Consider the following 25,938-nt stretch of genomic DNA (forward strand, 5'->3'; position numbering starts at 1 on the left):
TGTAATATGTTACATATCAGACGATAACCTAGATTTATTCGGTTTAGACTCGTTTTTTACGGATTCAAGATTCCAGATATCCCATTGCGAAACGTAGGTAATAGAATTGTAAGTAAAGATAAGGAGCAGTGGTATCTCACAAACACTTTGCAGAAGGTTTAGAGCATTGCACAGCAACGAATGTATATCTCTACTTGAAGAAAGTGTTAATCCAGTGTTTCCGCCGCAAAGACCAGTTCCATATGCATCATTACCAGGTTTACACGAAGAACTCCAACGTCTAGAAAAACATGGTGTATTATTTATTTATTTGAACACATGAATATTGGTACAAGAGAGCGCCAATATATATGCGCCACACAAAACAATGAGAATTCGAAGAGAAATAGAAAAAAAAGCTAAGGAGCGCAAAAAAAGAGAACAATAACGAGGAGATTGGTGTAAGGTAGTATGGTAGAAATGAGGGAACGGAAAGGTACAATCAGAAGAAATCTTTCAGGCATGGTGTTCTATCATCAGTTTCATTCTCATCTTCAGCAATTTTCCTAGTGGTCATAAAGAAACTAAATGGTACACTATGGATCTGTGCAGACTCCTTAACTGGATTAAATGATGTGCTAGAACAATATCATTATATTTTGCCCACTGCAGATGATCTTCTTACGATCTTAAGTGGTGAAAACTGCTTTGAAAAACTAGATCTACCCGAAGCCTATCTATAAGTAGAGGTAAACTCTTCATGACGTAAACTAATGATAATAGGCATACATCGAGTTTAATCGACTTCCTTCCGGAGTAAAGAAAGCACCGCTATATGAAGCTTTGGTGACATTCTGGAGAAGTAACATTAAAATCCCAAAACTTCTCTAGGTCTAGGGAAAATCCTCAATATTTTTCCAGAATCTTATGACACATTGACTTTTTTCTGGGAAATGTTCTCAAACTTTGTGGAAAGCTATCATATTTTTCTTACGAGTCTGAAAACAACCCCAAAATACGGAGATTGGAAGTAAGTTGATAAAGGATGTAGGAGAATTACCAAAGGCAATCTATCCTATTTGGAGAGGTTACGTAAAGATCGTTCAAATCCAATGGTTACTGCCTAAGTCCTGAAAATAATTGATTTGTAAAATAAATCGAAACAAGTTCATGATGCATACACACACACAAGGACCCATACAGTGGCAATAATTCAAATATTGATTTTCGTTTGAATCATATGATATTAAATTTAACCAATGAATTTGAGTTCTGTATTAAACGATTAACTCTGGAACATATTGAGCAGTACACATGATAATTTACAATATATCATATGGAATTAATGAAACATTAAACAACGAACAAAAAACACGTACTGATAAACAAATGTAATGACATTTCTTATTGATCCATTGTTGAAGTTATCAAATGTGACTTTCCATAATTCATGTCTGTTTTTCTGTATTGAGTATTTAAGTGATGACATGATTGACAACATCATATACACATAAATATTATCCAGAAGAAAATGGTACGTAAATCATTGTTGATTATTCAATTAATTATCAACTATTTCAACACTTTATACAAATTTGAATTATTGATATTAATATAGATTCACAACCAAACGGTTTTCCAGGGGTTGTGAATAAGAATATCTCGAGTACTCAAAATTTCAAACAAACGTTTACCAACGTAAATAACAGATGACAGAAATTATTCGAAAACCGTCAAAATTGTCAACTATACTCAACCTACTCTATTGAGTTAAGTCTTACAAGAATAGTCAATAGGCAAGTGTCAGAGAAGTCTGATCGATCCGATAGCCAGTAAACAATGAATACTGCATTTGCGTTGCAACCGATATCCACAGTCGAATACAATTGATATTCGTATACAAATTACATTCTCATAATTTATTTGAATGTTTTGTTTATCTCAGTATTTCACCTAGTTATTTGATCTTTTCGTGATCTAGAGCACTTTGACTTTCGTGGAACTTATCACAGAGAATCGGTTACTCTTGCTTACTGCACTCATCGTTTCTTGGATAAGTTTCAAACTTTCACAGTTATTGTTGATCTATTTGAAATACACTGTTGGAGTATGGTGCTTATCTAAACGGAAAACACTTCGTCAGGCTGGTGAATGGGCAGTTGTCACTGGTGCATCGTCAGGTATTGGTGAAGCGTATGCAGAAGAACTGGCCACAGAAGGTCTCAATATCATGCTTATCAGTAATGATGAGAAACAACTGTCGTCCGTTGCTAAACGAATCGCAAATACCTACAATGTTCAAACACGAATTGTGGTTGCAGATTTCACTAAAGTAATATCCATTCTCAATGAATCTGTTAATCATATAATTTTAAATTATTGTCATTGACTTAAGTAATCAGTTCGATTTACCAGTCGGTAGTGTTTGAATAGATTGACAGGAGTTGTGTATCACTAATTGCCTTGTTCATAAATTGATAGATTGTTAGTCGAGTTATTACTGACACTTGAGTCATGTGGTCATGTCAAAATGATCATTAATGATAACATGCATTTTAATGTAGAAATGTGATTGAAAACATTCTTTTCACGAAAAGTATTTCTATGATTCACGTGCATGAGATATATCAGCTTCATATCAAAAACATTTCATCAAGGCGAGTAAATGTATGTATTTATGCATCTCTGTGTGTGTGTGTGCGGTCCTACATTGCCATACAATCTTTCTAGTACTCTGTTCATATTGGACTTACAAATTATTGTGACGTTCTTTATTTGCAGTGTCAATGTGTTTCTGTTTTCTCCAGTCGATGAGGTGGAACGGTGATTAGTCATCGAGTGTCTATTTAGTTTCTAGTAGTAAGACGAAAAGAGAAAGATAATTGTGGTTGATATAGAATGAGAGAGAGATAGAGAGACAGTTGACGTGTCTGCAGTGATGATAAAATAATAATAACAATAATAATGTAATGGTTACGACATAATTTATCAAACACGGAGGTAGACAGTGGAAACTTCGCTGTCAATCTTGTCACCAGAGTTGTTAAAACGATTCTTCAATTTAATACCAAAGCGGCATCCACATACGATGCACCCAAACTGTCAAACATTGATTGGATTTCGGTCGTGAATATTGGAGACGGAAAAACGCAGACATTTATTATCAATATATGGTATACTAGTTGAACAGATATCAGGATATTTGATCTCACACCCTTAGTGTATATCGCGTTGGCCATTGACAAACAAGGTAGAGAACTGGTCTCAGATTCATCTACAATTCACAATGTAAACGCATCAGAATAAATTGACATTTTTGAAATTTGATCAAATATTCAAACACTTAAACACTTAGGGAACATTCGAATGATCAACTTCCACAAATCTTGTGTTCTCTTTTGTTTAGAATGATGTTTATGAAATAATAAGACCTGCTGTTGACCAACTGTCCACAATTGCTTGTTTAGTTAACAATGTTGGTATGGTGTTACCCTTCGAGTTGTTTGCTGGAGAAGTTGATTCACCGAATGAAGAATCAATTAGAAATATCATTCATTGTAACATTTTATCTACACTGATAATGACAAACATGATTCTGCCGAAAATGTTAACACAGAAAGGACCTAATTCTGGTATCATAAACATTTCATCTTATACAGCTTTAAAAGTGACGCCCTACTTGACAATTTATCCTTCAACCAAAGCATTCATTATTCAATTCTCTAGATGTCTGGCTGCAGAACAGTATAGAAAGAATGTGATTATACAAACGATGTATCCATTATTTGTATCTACAAATATGACCGATTTAAGAGAAGCCACATATTTCACACCATCTGCTAAAGTCTATGCTAAAAGTGCATTGGATATGTTTGGTGTTGAACAACAAACCACTGGTTATTTTCCACATGAGTTAAAAGCATTTGTATACAATCTAATGCCAACATCATTGTGGGTAAAAATAATCGAACGTACGTTCACTCCAATCAGTAGACAATCGAAGAAGTTTGACTAACATGAATGTTGTTTTTCAACTTTCCTGAGAAACAGTAAAACCTCGAAATGAATATTTCGAAAATTTTACGAATTTCTTTCCTATTAGTTAAATGTAATTATATAAATCCATTCTATACCGTAGTTTCTCATTAGCTGCTTACAACCAAATTGTTGTTAAATTTTACATTGAGGTAAGACTTAGCGTGAAGCTATTGACATAAGTGAATAAAATGTATTGAAATGACAAACGTTATGAATAATCACTATATATATGTATGTGTGTGTGAGTGAAAGAACAGATCGGAGGTCATTCAGTGTTAGAAACAACAAAAAATCATGAGAGGTGGGTGATGTAATAACTCAATCAAGTTCAGAGATAGATAACATAAATTGTGTGATAATTTTAGAAGTAATGAAGGGTTTGCATAATATTGCTGGAATTAATAAGAACTGATAAGATGAGTTAGTTCGAGTCCGCGTGACTATCTTGACTAATGATTAGAGACTCCAGGTGACATGACTCAGAATCGATCACAATGGTGTAGGTGTATACACTCTTCGTCTTCCCTTGAACTATGAGATTAAAATCTTTCTTTCTACCAACTAATTCTTTCTTCCTGTACTATAACCCTTAGGCACAATCCTTCTTTTATATATTACCACCCTTAGAGTAGCTACTTCTATGAATTTGGTGTTCATCTTGTGCTAATGTGGTATGTCAACTTGAACCGATACATATATGTGCCTGATCCTACGTTGTAGCTGACTGACTGAATGGTAAGATAGGTTGCATAATAATTAAACAAGATTTGAGAAGTTCATATAATTTAAAAGAGTTGAGTAAATGGAAATGTATAGGTGAAAGGAGGATGGTGATGGTTTAAATGTACATAAAATAAGAATTGGACAACGGAAGAGCAACATAACACATATCTCATGTGTTTCAGCAATCGAAATAGAAGCAGTATTTCTTTGTCTACTAATTTTAAAATTTTGAGGAAAATCAATGGTATGCTCAGTGTTAAATAAATGCCAAGCTATTGTATTATTAAGAGCCCTTACCCCCTCCCTACACACAGGCACACGCACACACACTCTCAGTTTCTTTGGTACATGTTCAGAAATGCAAACATGTATTCTCTCGATTATTCCAATGTATATGCTTTGCCACGTACATATAAATGTTCTTCATTACTAATTTTTTATTTTATGCATAATTGTGTATGACTCCTTCAGTCATACATTTCCACTCTGAGCTATATCACCAAGAGTCTCCAATCATTAGTCACGATAGTCACGCAAACCCCAACTAATCCATCTTACCTGTTCTTTTTAATTCCAGCAATATTATGCAAACCCTTCATTACTTCTAAAATTATCACAAAATTTGTGTTATCTGTCTCTGAACTTGACTCAGTTACTACATCACCCACCCCTCATGATTATTTTGTTGTTGTTTCTAACACCAAATGACCTCCGACTTATTCTTACATATAAATCCATATATGGTGATTATTGAAAATCTTTGTCATTTCAATACATTTCATTCATTTATGTCAATTGTTTTACACTATATCTTATCTCAGTGTAAACTTTTAACATGTAGTTGGTTGTATAGAGTTAATGAGAAACTAAGATATCGGATGGATTCATATTATATTGTATCCATATTCATTTTGGCTTAGATTAAATCGTCGATTTCCTATTGCCTTAATAATTTGATATGTGTAACTCAAGCCAAGTCTTATATGCCGAGAAAATTATTTGAGAGAAAATAACAACTGATCCATTGAATAAGATCATGAACCGATTGATGTTACATCACCAGTGAAAACCTGGAGGCACTGGATGGCCGTTTCGTCTTATTGCAGGGCTTTTCAACAGTGTGCATTCACGATCCCGTCACGCACGATTCGAACTCAGGGCGTTCGGTTTCGCGTGAGAGACCGGTGCTTACAGATTTTCAATGATGATCTAACATCAATCAGTTTATGATCTCAATCAAAAACATAATAATCTCCACAACCCCATACTGATCCATTGATATGGAACTCTCAGGGAACAAAGTTCCATATAGTAAATATAAAGAACTGAAATATCCGACTGTCTTGTTTTTTTCTCCAGGATAATATTATTATACAGTAATTTTGTATCTTGTGACTGTCTAGATCTAGATTGATGACTTACATAAGATGGTTATAGTTATGAGAAAATTCCTATCTGTTTCACTTATAATAAACAAAGTCTATAGTGTAATCAATTTATTGCTCATTCGTCAATTGAAAAGAAAGAAGCTTCAGCGGAAATTAAATTGATTCCTTTAATAGTAACTGGAAAATTGAAGTTAGACCACCAAAGAAAACCCGGAATCACTAGACGGTAATTTCGTCCTATTGTGGGACTCCTTATCAGTAGGCATCCACGAACTCGCCTCGCGAAGATTCGAGCCCAGGACTTATTAGTCTCAGGCACGAACGCTTAACCTCCAAATCACTGAGCCCCGATCCAACCGTGTTAATGCCTAACTTCAACTAATCCATGAAATTGAGCAACACATCCATCATTGGCATTAAAATAAAATATAGATTAGTAACCTGTGCACTAAAGAGAATTAAGCTATATAGATGTTTAAACCTTAACATTGTTTGCTAATCTAATATATGAAAGATCTTATACTGACATTGTTATAATACTTCTTATTCTATAAAATGTCTACAATGTATGTTTTCGATTTCATACTCAATTGTTTTTTAGTTGTCAAGGGAACATTTTGTTTCCATGTGATTGTATTTTGTGAACTTCTTAATTATTATTGTGAGATTATTTTGATACTTGAAATTGTGTCATTCATTATGTATGTTTGTCAAATTGTATGAAATAAGATAAGACAAACTAAATTCTCTCAGAATCCATTCAGTATTGTAATCCTAATGAACGCATGAGTGATTGTGAGATGCTTTATTTTCAGTATCAATGGTTTTCTATTTTCTTTAATCGATAAAGTGGGACGGTGATTAGTCACTGAAGTTTCTGTTTAATTTTGAGAAGTGTGAAGAAAAGAGAAAGATAATTGCATCTGACATAGATTGAGATAAATATAGAAAGGCAGTTGGCGTGTCTACAATGATGATAATACAAGATTAGTTTGTGAATAGATATTTTGTAGTATATGATAATTTTGACGACATTATAAAAGCTTGTTCGATACTGTGGCGTGCTTCAGAAGATAGTCAATATCATACGGAATTCCTACAATGGATTAAACTGCAAAATCTCGCATGGAGGACAGTTGACAAACTCGTTCGAGGTGAAGACCGATGTCAAGCAAGGTTGCTTACTCTCACCCTTTCTCTTTCTCCTGGTGATCGACTATATTATAAAGACGTCAACCTCTGGGGTAAGCACGGGATACAGTGAACAACTAGGATGCAGCTGGACGATCTAGACTTTGCAGATGATCTGACTCTTCTATGGCACACGCAACAACAAATCTAGGAGAAGACGACCAATGTAGCAGCAGCCTCAGCAGCACTAGATCTCAACATACACAAAGGTAGAAGCGAGATTCTCCGATATAATGCTTTGAAGGATGTATAAACCTCTACATATCTTGGCAGTATCATTGATGAACACGGTGGATCTGATGCAGATGTGAAGGCACGGATCGGCAAAGCAAGACCAGCATATTTACAGCTGAAGATTACCTGGAACTCAAAACAACTGTCAACCAACACCAAAATCAGAATTTTCAATGCAAATTTCAAGACAGTTCTACTGTATGTGGCGGAAACTTGGCGAACTACGAAAACCATCATCCACAACATACAATTGTTTATTCACAGTTGTCTACGCAGAATACTTCGGATCCGTTGGTCAGACACCACACTATCAGCAACAACCTACTGTGGGAGAGAACAAACCAGTGGAGGAAGAATCACTGGAACTGTATAGGACACACATTCAGGATAGCACCCAAATTCGTCACAAAGCAAGCCCTGACATGGAATCCTCGAGGCCAAAAGAGAAGATTAAGACCAAAAAACGAACTACACTGAGAAACTACTTTGAAGTTGTACAAAGTATGAGACTAATAACAGATTCACAATACACTGGTATGAATGATAGTTGACAGTGTACTTGAATTGCTGTTGTCTTTTGGTGACCACTCACCATTACCATATATCCTCATATTAGTGAGTAAAATATTTATTGACATAATATATAACATGTAATATTATATCTGACCTTTCACTTCGCCCATAGCTCTTTTAGAGTTACTGCAGTTCACAAGCCCGGGTAAAAGAGTAGGGTTGGACATGGGGTTAGCAACCCTTTCCCGTAGAAAACTAACTTGTTAAAAAAAACGCTAACCGGAAAAAAATAATTGAAATCATTTAAACTGTGCCCTGGGAGTTAGAAGGTCTTCATTTAGAAGAGTTATGACGCCTCATGGTGAGAGCCGAGTTCCATCGGAAGTCATGAGGCCGATGCCCCTTCTAGCAACAATTTTTATTGGTACATGGAACGTTCGAGTAATGTGGGTGAATCAGTCAAATAGAAACAGAAATGAGAAGATATAAATTGGCAGTACTAAGAATCAACAAAACCCATTGGACCGAGGCTGAACAGCAAAGGTTAGATACGGAAGAGATGCTACTATACTCCAAGCACGAAGAGGATAATACTCCATACACTCAGGTATCAGCTCTAATACTATTCAAAGAAGCACTATATTGCACTTGTATAATGGGAATCTCACGAATCTAGAATCATCAAAGAGCATTATTCTGGTTGGGTGGACTATGTTCCTCCACGAGGAGTAAGTAAGTAACTTCAGTACATTTTTAACTGCGTTATATTACATAATCATTCACATGGTCAATAACCTAATCTTATTCATTTCAAATTCTTCTTCGTTTTATATATATTTTTAGAATGATACATATGATATAATAAGGCCTGCTATTGATCAATTATCTACAATTGCTTGTTTAGTGAATAATGTTGGTATGGGATTACCATTAGAGTTATTTACTGGTCAAATGGATTCACCAAATGAAGAATCAATAAGAAATATCATTCATTGTAACATTTTGTCTACAGTAATGATGACAAGTATCATTCTACCCAAGATGTTAACACAGAAAGGACCTAATCCTGGTATTATAAACATTGCATCTTATTCAGCACTTAGAACAACTCCATATTTAACTGTATATTCTTCAACAAAAGCGTTTATCATACAATTTTGCAAATGTTTAATTGCTGAAAAGTATCAAAAGAATGTGATTATACAAATATTATGTCCATTAACTATCTATACACCAATGACTAAACATGAAAAACCATCATATTTTAATCCATCTGCTAAGTCATTTGTTCATAGTGCATTAAATATGTATGGTGTAGTACAACAGACTACTGGTTATATATTACATGAATATAAAGCTTATTTCTTTGATTTATTACCAACATCATTGTGGATATTATTGACATATGCTAGAGTGAATGCACGTAAGAAATATGTATAATGGTATAGTATGGTATGATACTGTCCCGATAAACATAATGAATGGTAACTTTTGAGATCCTATTGATGGACCAATACTGTGCGTATGTTTTTTTATCATATAATTGTTAAATAACTAAACTATTTATATTCATATTTTTCTTATAATGAGCTTTCTTTTGACTTATGAACCATTATTATACGTTTTACCATTCTTGAATTATACCCAGTCTATCAATTACTACCTCCCATACTCACAGCCACTTTTGGCTAAATCTTGTACAAGTGTTGTTTCCTATTTTTATTGGTACGATATGGTCTGTCTGGTTAGTATATAAATTCAGTATGTTTGAAATAAATGATTCATATTGCAGAGGCTGAGATTGGTGTTCTGGACTTAACTGGCTGGGCTAGGCACAGAGCAGGGCCAATAGGGATACTAGACTGCTCTCACGGGTTTTATGCGTCGTTAATCCGGTCGATAATTTGCTTCTTCTGATTGGAGGCCTTGGGCTATAACAGATATAATACATTATCATTTCATTACAAGTGATACTTTATGTTGATTGATTGATATGAAATCTGTTTAGTTTTGATGGATGTTTGTAATAGTGAGGTTTAGTTTGTTGTTGCTGTTGTTCTTTTTGAATACAGAGTTTGTCAAATTAAAAAAAATTAACCTTTATTGACTACATTATCACTAGGTATGTAAATATATATGCCCTTAAACGCAATGGTACGACAGAGGATGGAAATAGTCAACTCTACTTTTGGAAATCGTCTCATATGGTAAAGGGTACACAGCTACTAACAGGGAAGTCCTATTTACTGCCTTCTTGAGATGAGGATGTTGCTTATGAAGTTGTGAGAAGAAAAACCGAATGTCTAACTTTGTAACCAGGTAAGGGAATATAGAAGATCTGCCCGGTGGAATTGGAAAACCCTGATTACAAACCAATGGTGCACATGGACTCCAGGATATTAAAGAAGTAAGTGGCGCATGAGACAGTTGTTGGTCATCGGCTACCATGCGATTGTATCTCCTGACTTTGCTTCACTGCCCTGTGGATCAGACGCTTAGTTCAAAGGCTCCGGGTGCGGTATTTAAAGAAAACCACCTGCTTTGGTTAAGGCACCCTTGCAGTATCCTAGCCCTCACAGAAATTAAATGATTTGTATGGTGCATATTTATCAGTCTAGAATTGTGAAGATTGTTGAGTTTTTATTGCGATCATGAATCGGAAACTGTTAGACAACCCTCAAAAGCTTTTATCATTGAATTGTCATTTCGTCTTGGTATGTCATAGATTCACTGAAGTTAGATTTTAACATTGATGCCGGCTGAGTGGTCTGGAGGTTAAGCGTTCGCGTGAGACTGAAGGTCTCCAGTTTAAGTTACTCGTGCGGGGTTATGGATTCGCATTCCTGTGAACCCCATAATAGGACGAAATGGCCGTCCAGTGCGCCCAAGAATAATCTGAATTGAAATTGGAGTTATCTAATTCATGAATTTTTACTTGATCGCCATGTTAATGTTTTGTGAATCAAATGGTTATTTAAATCAAGAATCTTCATCATCTGACTATTCATCTTCTAAATTATGATACTCGTAGATGATTATTAGTCATATTTTGAAGGTAAAACTGTTATTCTGATGATGTTTTACATACTGAATGAGTTTGAAGTATGCTAGATTTGAAGAATTACTTAAACCTTCGAGAATTTCGTGAATGTTCTGCATTATGCTATTGATGCATTTTTCTGACTCTTCCAGATTACTTGGACTCACTCATGTGTTAGCACTCTTTAAAGTTCTAACGGGATGTTTTACCAAACCATTAAACTGAGAGTAGCTCGCACCTGTGAATAGGTGACAATATTCAATATCATTAAGCTAGTTGTTAACATATTTTCCTGTGAAACGGGTTTCATTACTAGTTACTAATCTATTCTGTATTCCTTCACGACTGTATATATCATTCATCGCTCTTTGAGTAAATTTTCCACCAGCAATGTTCATCACTACCACTTCTAAACATTTCGAATTTCAGTTAACAGCAAATAAAACATAATACAAGTTTAAGGATTAGCCGCAGTAATACGCATGAATACATCGGAACAAACAGAACAGATTTTCGATTTGCAACTTACTTCAGCATCAATCTTAGGCCTCCAACGTGTCTGACAAGTAAGTGATTTTATTTTTCCTGCTCACAGACGGACTAAGTTAAGGTCTACTATTGAAGATCTAGGTGTAGGTTGGGGGTTGATTACCCTGACAATCACTGACCCTACACCTATGACTCTTTTATAAAACTCGGAAAACCTACTCTTGCACTGAATATTTCAATCTCTTTTCACCGCACTTATAACACTTCCAAAAAAACTAACGAGTATTCGTTACAAGTTCTGTTCCATTATTAGGGAATCGTTGTACTAGTAGACAATCAGTTTCGTTAGATAATATTTTGAAAAATGAATAGCATGTTAGAAAAGCTGAACGTGGTATGCTTTTAGCCACTCAGTGCTTGATGGTGAAAACATAAACACTCAAATTTAGATTTTATCTTTGGACTATGATACACCATTCTTAAACAAAATACTTAGAGAATGACCAATTCATTTGTCTCCACACTAACAGGCGATTTGTTGGATACTCACTCAGTAGTGTAAGTATGATAGTTTGTTCGCTGAGTTGTTAGTAAACAAATGTCAACTCCAGAACTTAATTTTCAGGCTTAATGCATTGAATGGTATTCTCATGTCATTGGAGATTCTTGTCATGCTTACATTGATAGACGCGTTGCCTTTAAAAACCAAACATTCATGTTAAATATCTTCCAAATAGTCATACCTAACCTGTAGTTATATTTCTGACTATGAACCATGTCTCCGAAGTGGTTAGTTAGAACACAATTTTTGATATAGTGTGAATGAGATGAGCTTTTTAACTCTAGAAGTTGGTTGTTTCTGTGTAAAATAAAAGCTTTCTGGTGAGGAATCATATTCATACTGTAGTGAATAAAAACATGAGTGGGGGCAATCAAAAGTATTTTGACACGAAATTACAGAATATTTCACTAAAATCTAGGAAACATACAGCAAATACTTCATTTGTAAAATATCGATCCATTGTTTTAAACTTGGCTGTTCGTTTTTCAAATATCAGTCCATCCTCTCAGACTTCATTGTTCCTACATTTTCATACCGATTGCTCCCGTTTCAGCTCTTTCCTTCTCAATCTTTTATTGAAATACATTCTATTCCTGACCATCGTTATATACTACTGTTGTGGATCTAAGTAGCTCACACCACACTCGTCTTCCTTTTAAAGAAACCGTTCTTGCAATGGTTCTGCTTGCCGTGCCACTTTCTTCCTCTCGCCATCAAGATGTCGAAGTGAGTTGTCTATTCCGTGGAAGTTATGCTATGTGGAAGATCGTGAGAAACTCCACAAACACCCTAGAAATATTGTGAGTGTAAACAACAGACACATCTTGATTGGTCAAACTTTTCTCAGATTAGAAAATGGTTGCGTTTTCATAAGCTCTTCTTCTGCTACAAGCCTACTGTAATTACGTTTTGAAATTTGTGCAAAAGTGGAAGAGATACCATCATGAGTCTGTTTATTCCGGCATTGTATTAACGTTTAACCTCAATATCTTCAAATACCACAACACAAATTATGGTCTCGCCGCGTAGTATCACTAAGTATTGAGCAAATACAAAGCCGTGTGGAGTCAAACACTAGTCTTGTGATAAGCACAATACGTTTTAGGTATTCAGTTACCACGTAATGGTTTTATATTTATAAGGTCGTTCCTTTTGTGATATTGCATAACAATCATTCAGCAGCATATAAATATATAATATGTATCAACCCTGAAGTCGCTGAACCTCAGTTGGTCGTGTGTTGCAATTAGAACATGTGAAACCTATCGTTAGGTTGTATAATAATCGCGAAGCTTATTCAAGACATAAAAGATGTCGAAATTGTGCCATAACGTGATTAAACCATATGTGTTGATAGTTAAAAATCTATCAGTGTTTGACTGTTTTTGATAAGTATCAAGGAATTCACGGATGAATATCTGTCTCTGTAGATCTGCGTTTCACTTTATATAATAAACATCTGCGAATATGTAATCAACACTTAAACTGGTGTTTTATGAAGATATTTTTGTTTTCAATTGACCTAATGTAAGCCGAGAGAAACTCGAATTGTTGACGCTATTAATATTAGCTTTATTCAGTAATATATTTTTGGAACAACATGGAATTCTCAGCACAAAATACTTCAACACGTTTCTTGGTCGATCCTGACGATAAATATTGAATGGTCGCCATTTAGAATTTAGCATTTGAGGGATCGAGATGTAAATAATAAACATTCCCGTCGCTGCATATTGTCAGCAACCACAATCGTGGAGACATCGTTAGCTCTGGGCTTTTTTGTAACTTGTACAGCGAAAGGTTGTAAACGTTTCATGAATACACATGAATAGGGTTAACTGATATACAGATATAGTGATGTGTTAAAACAAACGGAAGAACACAACTAACTCGTTGAAATATCCAGTTATTAGGCTCTGGAATCCCGGATACTCGAGCAGGCATAAGGAATAAAAGCTGGAGTTGAGAAAGTCTGAACATAGATTTATAAACTTTATTTATATTTTACGTTAAAACCAGTATTACAGTTTGGGAATACCATGCTGACTAATTGAACTGAATATATTGTCAAATACATGCGTGTTTTACTATTTAGAACAAACAAAACTGAGATATTAAATCAATTTCTGATTAGTTTGAAATGGGTTAGATATTGAGATGATGATAATGATAGACAACAGATTATCACAGAATAATAAGATCATTTGCAGATTTTAGGTAAATATTTCAAGCTTTGTTTAGTTGTGAATTTGTTTTTAGTTTCATGAGTTGTTTAGAAATTATTGCCGGTAACAAATCGTAAAGATATGCTTTTAACTCATGTGGAAAATAACCAGTAGTTTGTTGTTCAACACCAAACATATCCAATGCACTTTTAGCAAAGACTTTAGCAGTTGGTATGAAATATGTGGTTTTCATAAAATTGGTCATATTTGTAGATACACATAATGGACAAATCGTTTGTATAATCACATTCTTTTTATACTTTTCTGCAGCCAAACATCTGGAAAATTGAATAATAGATGCTTTGGTTGAAGAGTACAATGTAGCATGCGGATACACTTTCAAACCGGAATAAGATGAAATGTTTATGATACCAGGATTAGGTCCTTTCTGTGTTAACATTTTCGGCAGAATCATGTTTGTCATTATCAGTGTAGATAAAATGTTACAATGAATGATATTTCTAATTGATTCTTCATTCGGTGAATCAACTTCTCCAGCAAACAACTCGAAGGGTAACACCATACCAACATTGTTAACTAAACAAGCAATTGTGGACAGTTGGTCAACAGCAGGTCTTATTATTTCATAAACATCATTCTAAACAAAAGAGAACACAAGATTTGTGGAAGTTGATCATTCGAATGTTCCCTAAGTGTTTAAGTGTTTGAATATTTGATCAAATTTCAAAAATGTCAATTTATTCTGATGCGTTTACATTGTGAATTGTAGATGAATCTGAGACAAGTATTCAACCATGTTTGTAAATATCTAGCGCGATATACACTGAGTGGGAGAGACTGAATATCCTGCTATTCGTCTAAATAGTATAGCATATTTTGATTATAAGTGTCTGTGTATTTCGGTTTCTAATATTCATGACTAAAATTCAATCAGTGTTTTTCTGTTTGGGTGCATTGAGTGTGAATGCCTTTGATAAAATTGTTGGTGACAGTGAAATGTTCATTATCTATCTACGTGTTTGCAAATGTATGTCATAGACTATGTACTGAAATTCACCATTTCTGTGTAAGCAGTTGTCTACAATATAGAAATTTGACTGAAAGTCAAGTCCACACAGAACTATTCGACTAAATATTCATGTGCATCTCATTGATGAAATCTCTCTGTTGTCTCGAACTAATCGACAGTCAATAATAAACTGATAAACGTTTCAACAAATTAACCACACAAATCACAAAACATTCTCATATATTCAGTGTGAATGTGTCCCATTCGAATGTTGATATTATGGAGTGTAGCTTGATGTAACTGACTATGTGAATGCAGTAGTGGAGTAGGTGACATCAGACACTGATATGATTGGCGAGGACGGCGAAAATGATCTTATGCTGCAAAATACTTGTCCAAATATTTATCACGTATTTTCACCATTGCAGACACGTCAACTAACTATCTACGATTCTCTCAATCTATGTCGACTGAAATTATCTTTCTCTTTTCGTCTTACTACTAGAAACTAAATAGACATTCGATGACTAATCACCATTCCACCTCATCGACTGGAGAAAACAGAAACACATTGACACTGCAAATAAAGAACCTCACAATCATTTGTAGGACCAATATGAATGGAGTACTAGAAAGATTCTATGGCGATGTAGAACCGCACACACACACAGATGCATATATACATACATTTACTCGCCTCGATGAAATGTTTTTGATATGAAACTGATATATCTCATGCACGTGAATCATAGAAATACTTTTCGTGAAAAGAATGTTTTCAATCACATTTCTACATTCAAATGCATGTTATCATTAATGATCATTTTGACATGACCACATGACTCAAGTGTCAGTAATAACTCGACTAACAATCTATCAATTTATGAACAAGGCAATTAGTGATACACAACTCCTGTCAATCTATTCAAACACTACCGACTGGTAAATCGAACTGATTACTTAAGTCAATGACAATAATTTAAAATTATATGATTAACAGATTCATTGAGAATGGATATTACTTTAGTGAAATCTGCAACCACAATTCGTGTTTGAACATTGTAGGTATTTGTGATTTGATCAGCAACGGTTGATAGTTGTTCTTCATCATTACTGATAAGCATGATATTGAGACCCTCTTTGGCCAGTTCTTCTGCATATGCTTCACCAATACCTGACGATGCATCAGTGACAACTGCCCATTCACCAGCCTGACGAAGTGTTTTCCGTTTAGATAAGCACCACTTTTTAAGAGTAAACTTGAAACAAATCTTCAACACTGCTACGATTTGGTTATTTATCAAAGAAACTCCAAAGAGTATTAACAAAATCCGCCAATGATCTATGGGGAATGTTAAAATCTTCCCGATATCCTAAATTTTAAGTAGAGACACAAGAAAATAGGTTTCACTCTCAACGAACAATGCATTGTGATACATATCAACGTGAAAATTCACAAACTGTTTTAAATACAACTTAACTGCCATCATTCGTTTAAATTATGATGCAGATTGAGATATTAACTGCCACTGTGAGCGATCATCTTTCCACATCCGATAATCCTCTGTTTATCATCATATTGAGGAACAAAATAATCGAATGTTTTCATCAACTATAGTCGAACTTAGCAACCTAATTTTATCTGCTCACCGTTTCCTTGTTGAGTCTATCAGCAGAAGTCTAATTTAGATTTTCCGTAGGTAGACGCGATCGAATGACCGACCGTGTCTCAGATGTTATACTCATGGTGATTTGACCTTCAATAGGTTTTGATTACATGCAACTTTCGGTTAATTGAAGATGAAAGTCCTATCAGATATTTCTCCAGTTTAAATATAATGAGGTTGTACAAGTCGTATTTCATTACACTTACCAGTTGACTTTGAGTAGTTTGATGAATATCCGATTGATTTGAATTAGCCTATTGAAAATGATATAAAGAGATAGAAAGGCAAAATTACATTCCTCTACTCATTGTAATTGACGGTTAACAGTACTTCCGTGATGACTTTTCAATGTGGCGTTCATCTATGGTTACCGCCGTGAATAATTTATGCGATATAAGATTGATTTATTTGAATGGGTGAGATGTTTGTTCAAGATACAGTATTCTTGTATTAGAAATTCATCTGAACTATACTCTGTATGACAACTCCGCCTGCAGCACCTCTGGGGCTACTGGTGGTCTCATGCTCGGATAAAGAAGGATGGCTGGGGATGAGGTGAGCGATCCCATCCCATAGAAATTTAAGTCGCTAAAGAAACACCAACGTTAACAATGCTTGGTATGACATGGATAACCTGGTTTATCATAACTCTGCGTATTCTCCATTTATGTGATTTCATCATAAATACTAATATTAATTAATCGACCAACCAATGATGATCTTAAAAGTATAAAATTCCCTTTTCTCCTTGAATCACCCTTGAATAAGACACGAATACCTGTCAAGGAGTGGGTGATGATTAGAATATTATATAGGATCTCAGTAACTCGACGCTGATGAAATGAATTGAATTAGAATAGGTCTACTGAAATAAAAATTTGACTTTAAATAGTTTTGTTAAATGTTATGACGTCTTGTAACTCATCTAGTCCGTCATACAGAAAAGTAGATTCTCACACACCGTCAAATTCATTAGATGCTCAAAAGATTCACTCCTCTTCGATGTGTGATCGAGCAGAGTCTGTGTAATTCAGTTACCATCTGAAATCTTCAGAATCTTCGAACACTTCATTCACGTTGCAATATATTACTCACATAAACGCATTGACACATCTACCTGATAGTTTTCATTGATCGACTACACTATGAATGTGATTTTCACTATGAGTAATGAAATCGTAACTTTTACATGATTTCATCATTTGTGCGTGGTTTGTGAAAATAACGTTTGAAACCGTACTACGCTCATATGACTTTGAGATGATGGGGAAGATTTGTAGCTGAGGTGGAAGTTTGTGCTGGTGATGTCGTTTAGAAGAACGATGAAGGCTACACGACTAAACCATCCAGCTCAGAGAACAAAGCTCCAACAAAAAGTGTTTGGAATCCCTGACCAGTTTTGTGCGACATACGCCATCATGCTAACGGAGTATTTTTGTGAATGTCATACACTTGCTAGTCATCTGAGGTTATACTATTGTAGACTGTATTAGTGATACAATAGTATACAGGAATTATTGTATACTAATGTGTAAATGGAAATCAATTGTTTTGTCAAATACTTTAACTATCTGTGAGATATTCAGCTACTATTAAGATAATGAGGTTGTACAAGTCGTATTTCATTACACTTACCAGTTGACTTTGAGTAGTTTGATGAATATCCGATTGATTTGAATTAGCCTATTGAAAATGATATAAAGAGATAGAAAGGCAAAATTACATTCCTCTACTCATTGTAATTGACGGTTAACAGTACTTCCGTGATGACTTTTCAATGTGGCGTTCATCTATGGTTACCGCCGTGAATAATTTATGCGATATAAGATTGATTTATTTGAATGGGTGAGATGTTTGTTCAAGATACAGTATTCTTGTATTAAAAATGTATCTGAACTATGTACTCAGTATGATATGCATCATTTGGTGTATTATAACTCTGTGTACTTTTCTGGCATGTGATTCCATCCTAATTAATAATCGGAATAGGGTATACAATCAATGTACTTAAATGAGTGTATGTTCGACTAGCGTGGCCGTCGAGTTTTGAGGTTAGTAATTTATCACGTGTAACGGGCGTGGTGTTCTTACTTCGTGTCGTGGGAATTGCAGTTTATCCTCTTTTGTTCCGAATATACTTTAACTGCTACATTACATAACAGAATCCTTTAATATTATTTACTTGATTACAATGCGAATAACAAGGACTACTTGAATCGAATAGCTTTATCTTAGGGTAGAACATTAATTGCAGCATTCTCTCTTTTGATCCCATGTTAATGCAAGTCATCAATTTGTTGCTACAGTCACTGTAGACGTACCCGATCGACCAACAAACTCGGATCAAAATTTAATTCTGAATAACCTCAATAGTATAAAATATACCTTACGGAGTAATAACAGTATTCATAATGACGATAATAATAATAATCATGACCATAACGTTTAAGTCATGTTCAAAATTTATCTGACCATCATCACACGAAATTTCTCATTTTATTGAGTAGATAATGACATACCATTTATTTCTGAGTGGTGGTTTGTTCTTATTCAGAGCTTCACTTAGGTAGTCACCAAACGCTTACCTCATTACTTACGTACGCCGGTTACTCCTCGTGAAGGAGCATAGGCCGCCCACCAGCATTCCCCATCTAACCCTGTCGTGGGCAATCCTTTCCAACTCCTTCCAATTCCTATTCATCCTTTCCATATCTGCTTCTAATTCTCGACGTAATATGTTCTTGGCCTTCGTCTTTTCCGTTTCCCTTCACGATTCCAAGTTAGGGCTTGCCTCGTGACGCAGTTTGATTATTTGTGTAATGTATGTCCTATCCATTTCCATCATCTTTTCATAATTTCCTCTTCAGCTGGAAGCTGGTTTGTTCTCTCCCACAGTACGCTGTTACTGATGGTATCTGGCCAATGGATGTTGATTACCTTGCGTAAACAACCATTTATAAATACTTGTACCTTCTTGATGGTGGTTGTTGTAGTTCTCAAATTTGAGCTCCATACAGTAGAACTGCCTTGACGTTCGTATTGAAGATTCTCACTTTGATATTGGTTGAAGGTTGTTTTGAGTTCCATGTGTTCTTCAATTGAAGGAATGCGGCTCTTGTTTTGCCAATCCTTGCCTTTACATCTGCATCTGAACCTCCCTATACATCGATGATGCTTACCAGGTTTGTGAAGGATTCTACATCTTCCATGACACGCAAAATTGTGAAGGATCAACAAACGCAACACATATATATTCAAATTTAATGAGAATTTAAAGAACAGAATTTATTTATAAATATCACACCATAAACGTAGACATTTTCAGTGACCTCTAACTAACAGTCTGTGTGGAATTTGTATAGAATTAGTTAAATAGTACAGACCAACTGTACCTTCTCTTTGATTTCTTAAAATACAACTGTGCATTGTTTTCAATGTTAGATAATTTAGTTGTACAACTCTTATCACCATTCGGAATAATGTCTTTATTCACACTCTCAATACGTTGTCCAGAAAGATAATGAAAGTTATTCAATAAATACCTCTATCCCAGAGGACAGAATAACACTCATATAATCTAATGGGGCTGTAGATCTTCATCATTGTCATAATTATGTACGAATAAAAGCCATCAGAAGCGAGAGTAACTTTTCAAGATAATTGTTATCGCTGGTTGGCAATATTAAAACAATTATCGTAAGCTAATGAGTGATTGACTCTTGTATTGTGTTAGGTGATAGAATAAGACATTCAGAAGCGTCGAAATGAAAATAATTTATGTACAAATTAATATATAGGAACAGATTGCATATAAGTATATGACACAGTAAGAAAGGATTAGTTGAGAAAAGGAAAAGTATAAAGCAATTTTAAACTGAAGGTTTAAGGGAAAGCGGAGAGTGAATACACCTTCACCACTGTGACAAGTTCCGAGCCACGTCATCTAGAGTCTCCAACCACGGGCTACAATAGTCGCGCGAAGCCAAACCAAGTATTCTGCCTCTACCAACGTTGCTCAGGTCACAAGTTAGTGACTTTATGAACTGACGCCACGTTTTGGTTTGGCTGCTACCAACATTCTTCCATCCATCTCCAACACTAGTGAGCATTCTGTGTAGTGATAATTGGTAGTTGTGCATGCGTAACAAGCGGCCAAACCATCTCGGTCGATGTGGACTCAAAATTTCATCAACTGCTTCACCATCATTCCCTAATGACCTGCGTCTAACCTAACGAATACTTACTCGATGACCCCAGAAGATGTGAGCAATATTTTCAAGAAATCTGCAATCACATACCAGTAGCTGACGAGCATGTTCTACACTTAATGGCCACGTTTCATAGCCGTAAAGTTGAACAGAACGAGCTTACTCTCAATATACTCGTCCTTTAATTGATACACAGATACCTCGGCTTCGCCATAGGTGACGCGAGTTGACAAAAGCCAAACGAGCTATTTAAATCCTTGTGGAGATTTCATCAAACATCAACACGCCAGGGTTGATCGAACTTCCAACGTAAGTGAAATTGTCGAGTTGTTCGACTACTTCACCACCTGTCTTTAGTTCAGGTGGTGGCATCCCAAACATCCTGACATTGTTGTTCAGTGATACCGACAGACTCTGCATTTTATCAGCGCCTTAACCAAACTGGACAATTTCATGCATGTGTTCTAAGTTTTACTAGTGGGAGATTGATTCTTGAATATTCAGTCGACGAAATCTTTATTTCCTGTGGTACGTGTCTGAAGAAATTGCTCAAAATGAAGATAGTGGACAGCCTTGTTAGACACCACTTGACTGTGCTAACGTGAGTAAACCGACCACCGTCCTATACCGTCGAAGCATCTTGTTTCAAACTCGCTAATGTTTGGTATTCGTTAGTTACTTCTTATAGGTTAATGCTGGGACAATTTTCGAGTTTGCTAGGTATTCTCATTCAAATTTCATCATCCTCAGATGAATATGAGCTACGGACAAGTACACAGCATTTAAATTGGTCTTCCTAAGCACACTTGGCTACTTAGGGATTTAGTAAATCCACAACAATTCGGGATACCAGGTTTATCACTTTCGCTGTGCAGCAAAGAATGGTGTTTCTTCTCACAACCATTAACGTTACAACGTTTTGCCAGCTTACATTCATTAACTTTATGCCCTTGCTTAAGGCAGACAAAACAGATGCCATTAACTTTCGCTTGAGACCATCTCTCTTGAACGGTAAGCGCTCAAAATTTTGGACATTTATAAATAGCATGGTCCTGGGAACACACCCTACATTTAGCTCTCTCTCTCTCTCTCTCTCGAATTATTCTCCTGCTCCAGTTGCAAGTGACAATTTGTCCTTAAGTTGTGTCCCTTTCTCGGACGATTCGCTAACCGTCCAAACCTACTATTAGCTACTCTCGCGCGGGATGCTATAAATTGGGTAAGCTCGTCAAAAGTCGGTTCTCTATTATCTTCCGTCAATTCATCTACCCAGTCCGCCCATTGGGCTTGCATAACTTGAGGTAAGAGTCTTACTATTCTCTCTAAAGTAATTAGGGAATTTAAGTCGGCCGTATACTTCGTCTGATTCAAAACCATAGAACAATTTTCCATCCTTATAGCTAGATTTGTCAGTTGCTCAGGATCACTGTAATCAACATTTGTAGTTTTGAATAAGTCCTCTAAAGTTTCCCTAGCGATTACACGCGCCTGTCCGAACAACCGTTCTAAAATTTCTTTGGCCTTCTTGTAACCAGAAGAGGCTTCCAACATAACACAACCCTCAATGGCTGTTTTCGCCTTACCCTTACAATAATGTATCAAACAAAGCAAGCGTTGACCATCATCCTTGACCCTTGATTCTGTGTAGGTCTCAAACTCCCTTAAAAACTTCCAGTAACCTCTTGGTTGACCGTCGAAATAACTTAACTCAACCTTTGGTAACTCGGGACCTACGAAAGGCGCCGTAGGCATCGCGCTTTTCGCTTGCTTCACGTCTAAACTAAGGTTTTCTATGTCATCTGCCATTGTATCGTAACTAGGTTCACTATAATTACAATCATCCCTATTAGAATATGAACCATGACACATGGAGGCATCAGAAGGCACTTGCCTTGATTGAGGGTATCCATTCTTTCGTTCATCCATTTTAACATCCACGAGCCTTAGACTTAATTTCCTTCGACGATTGTTTGGCATCGCAAGCGAACGACCAAATATTCCCAAAGACAATGATTGGAATCAACGAAACGAAAGCCAAACGAATTCGACCAAGATATTTGTTTAGAACTGTAAGATCCAAACTACGGTTTGGACTGCTGAATAGCCTTCCAGGTACGTTAGACACACGCCCTTTCCCGTCGAAATCAAAACAAGTAATCGGGTAAATAGCGGTTCTATAATTCATCATAAATTTATATGTAAATCGTTACCTAAATAAATATTACCACCCGGCTATTCAACCAATAATTGTTCAATCAATCAAATCTAAATTACAATAAATAAAGAAGTTGATAAACGATGAGGGAAAGTTACCAGCCACAACAAATGAACGTTATTCTATCCTGACTGGATAGAACACACACAAAAGGAGGAGCAAATCAATATGGCTACCGCCAAGAACAAGTGTCAACTAAAACAACATAGATACAGTTCGGGAAGAAGCACAAAAACTCAGTGAAGGCGTAATAAAATAAAAACTATGATAAAATACAAATATTAACAATTCAGATGTAATCAAAAAACTAACAATGTACAACTAAGGGGATCAATAGGAACAAAGTGCAAGTATATGCATGGAGGGATTTTCACAAACATACAAAACATTCAAAATGGATCTGACAACATAGGCCTCTAGTCTATCAAAAGAAATATTGATTATAGCGTTCTCCGTCGCCACTGATAAATATTCTGGCTGGAACGTTGAGTCGTTTTCCTGGGTCTCTCCAACAGTAACACATCGATTAAGAATGTGTAACTGCAGAGTGTGATGACGACGTTATCGAAATAGTTTCCACTTCAATATTCTCTGTGTTTTTAAATATTGTACTGGAATTTCTGGTCACTTCATTTTGTATAAAAGTAAACAATTTCACAGAAAAGTATTTAAAATTGGTGAATTGAAGCTGTTTTAACTGCAAATGAAATTGTCTGCATGTGAAAATTATTTTCTTCATACATGAACAACAAGTCCAGTACCACATCTAAGCGTGATTTTTACTTCAATAATTAGTTTCATCAGTCACTGTCATTGTTCGAAAGTTAACTGAAGGACTTATTAAAATTAAATTTATACGGATTCAAGTGAAGATGAGGTGGTATACCCTACACTGAGATGTTCCCTCTCATTCTTTGTTATCACATTTCAGTCAATTGTAAACAGTTTTCTATTTATTTGATTGCATTATTCGAACAACCACATGTAACCTGCCCACTCGAATTCCAACTCCTCTCCTTCATATTGCGAATTCCGCGTTCTACAAAATTAACAACACACGCAAACTAACGTGATAATGATTCACACAGAATAACTTGGCTTGACACTGACAGAATTACATGTGTTGTGATTTGAATTGATCTAAGTATTCTGCATTGTTCCTCCCTACCATTCAAACCTGTGTTTATTACTTCTTGTCATTTAAAACATAGCACTGTTCAATGGGGACATATCACTTTTGATGAAGACATTTTGTTTTATTAGTAGTAATAAAAACTATGATAAAATACAAATATTAACAATTCAAATGTAATCAAAAAACTAACAATGTACAACTAAGGGGATCAATAGGAACAAAGTGCAAGTATATGCATAGAATGATTTTCGCAAACATACAAAACATTCAGAAAGGATCTTACACCGGCCTCCAAAATCCCTCCATACCACACAAGCTACCTTGATGCCTATGGTCATGGTTCATTATATGACATATTACACTACAAGAACGAGTATGACTTACAACAGTACGCCTACTCGACCTACCTACATTGATAATACGAGGAACTCATTCGAGCCTTCAAGGAAGCATACCTTACGTATATCTCTTCTGACTAATCCACCATTCGTACGAACAACCATTGTCCTAACTCTTCCGTCGTCATCTATTTCACAATCTTCAACTACTCCTAAGGGCCACTTTCCACGGGTCGATATGTCCGAAGCCACGATCACTACGTCTCCTTTCTGAAAATTGCGGTGTTCAACTAACCATTTTCGACGCTTTTGTAAGGACGGTAAATACTCTCTTAACTACCTTTTCCAAAACACATTAGCTAGATGATTAACCTGTTTTCATCGTTTGTCATATTTATCTCTGATGATACCTTCTTTGACTATTCCGTCACATTCTCTCAACAATAACAGACTGTTTGGCGACAAGGCTAGTTGATGGTTAGCATCTTGGACGACCGGAGTTAAGGGTCGATCGTTCAATATCCTTTCAACTTCAATCAAATAAGTGCTTAAGGTCTCATCGGTTAAAGTCTGCTCTCTATTTATCAACAATAACAGTCTGCGTATAGACCTAATCATCCTTTCCCAGACCCCACCCCTGTGGCTGGATGAGGGTGGGTTAAAATGCCACTGAATCTGTCTAGCTGACAGTTCCTTGTCTATCCTCTGCTGATTCAACTGTTGCACAAACCTCTTTAATTCAGAAACCGCACCCACGAAATTTGACCCATTGTCGCTGTAAATTTCTGCAGGTTTTTCTCTTCTTCCAATAAAGCGTAACAAGGCCATTATAAACGAATCAGTATTTAAACTATATGTCATTTCAATATGTACTGCTCGGGTTTGCAAGCAAGTAAATACACATCCATATCTTTTTTCTAGTGATCTACCTCTTTTGACAATTAAGGGTCCAAAGTAGTCTACTCCAACTGCTGAGAGGCTATACCATCCTTGTTGAACTCTACAAGCTGGAAGAGGCGCCAT

General features: G+C 35.8%; 2 protein-coding genes across 4 annotated transcripts in view; one reads left to right on the top strand and one right to left on the bottom strand.

The window, feature by feature from the left end:
* HSDL1_5 (Inactive hydroxysteroid dehydrogenase-like protein 1) overlaps window positions 1–9,865 on the top strand; it is a 38,871-nt gene extending 29,006 nt beyond the window's left edge. For 2 of the 3 annotated variants that reach the window (XM_051212734.1, XM_051212735.1), the window contains exons 2-4: window positions 1,961–2,311; window positions 3,386–4,166; window positions 8,910–9,865. In XM_051212734.1, coding sequence (XP_051068632.1) covers window positions 1,961–2,311; window positions 3,386–3,994 — 960 coding nt within the window. In that variant the 3' untranslated portion in view covers window positions 3,995–4,166; window positions 8,910–9,865. The remainder of the gene's footprint in view (window positions 1–1,960; window positions 2,312–3,385; window positions 4,167–8,909) is intronic. The other variant, XM_051212731.1, reaches the window with a different exon arrangement.
* Window positions 9,866–12,185: 2,320 nt separating this feature from the next.
* Window positions 12,186–16,944, bottom strand: HSDL1_10 (Inactive hydroxysteroid dehydrogenase-like protein 1). Its single transcript, XM_035729925.2, has 3 exons — window positions 16,775–16,944; window positions 16,375–16,725; window positions 12,186–14,980 (listed from the first exon to the last, which is right to left on the bottom strand). The coding sequence occupies exons 2-3, from the start codon at window positions 16,474–16,476 to the stop codon at window positions 14,384–14,386; spliced, it is 699 nt and encodes a 232-aa protein (XP_035585410.2). The 5' UTR covers window positions 16,477–16,725; window positions 16,775–16,944; the 3' UTR covers window positions 12,186–14,383.
* Between the last annotated feature and the right edge of the window lie 8,994 nt (window positions 16,945–25,938).

Source organism: Schistosoma haematobium, chromosome 3, assembly GCF_000699445.3.
Source record: "Schistosoma haematobium chromosome 3, whole genome shotgun sequence".
Classification (NCBI taxonomy): Eukaryota; Metazoa; Platyhelminthes; class Trematoda; order Strigeidida; family Schistosomatidae; genus Schistosoma; species Schistosoma haematobium.

Coding starts and splice junctions, on each gene's coding strand:
- HSDL1_10 (XM_035729925.2), bottom strand. CDS start 16,476: ATGCTTATCAGTAATGATGAAGAACAACTATCAACCGTTGCTGATCAA. Junction 14,981..16,374: donor TGGTTGCAGATTTCACTAAA/GTAATATCCATT, acceptor TCTTTTGTTTAG/AATGATGTTTATGAAATAAT.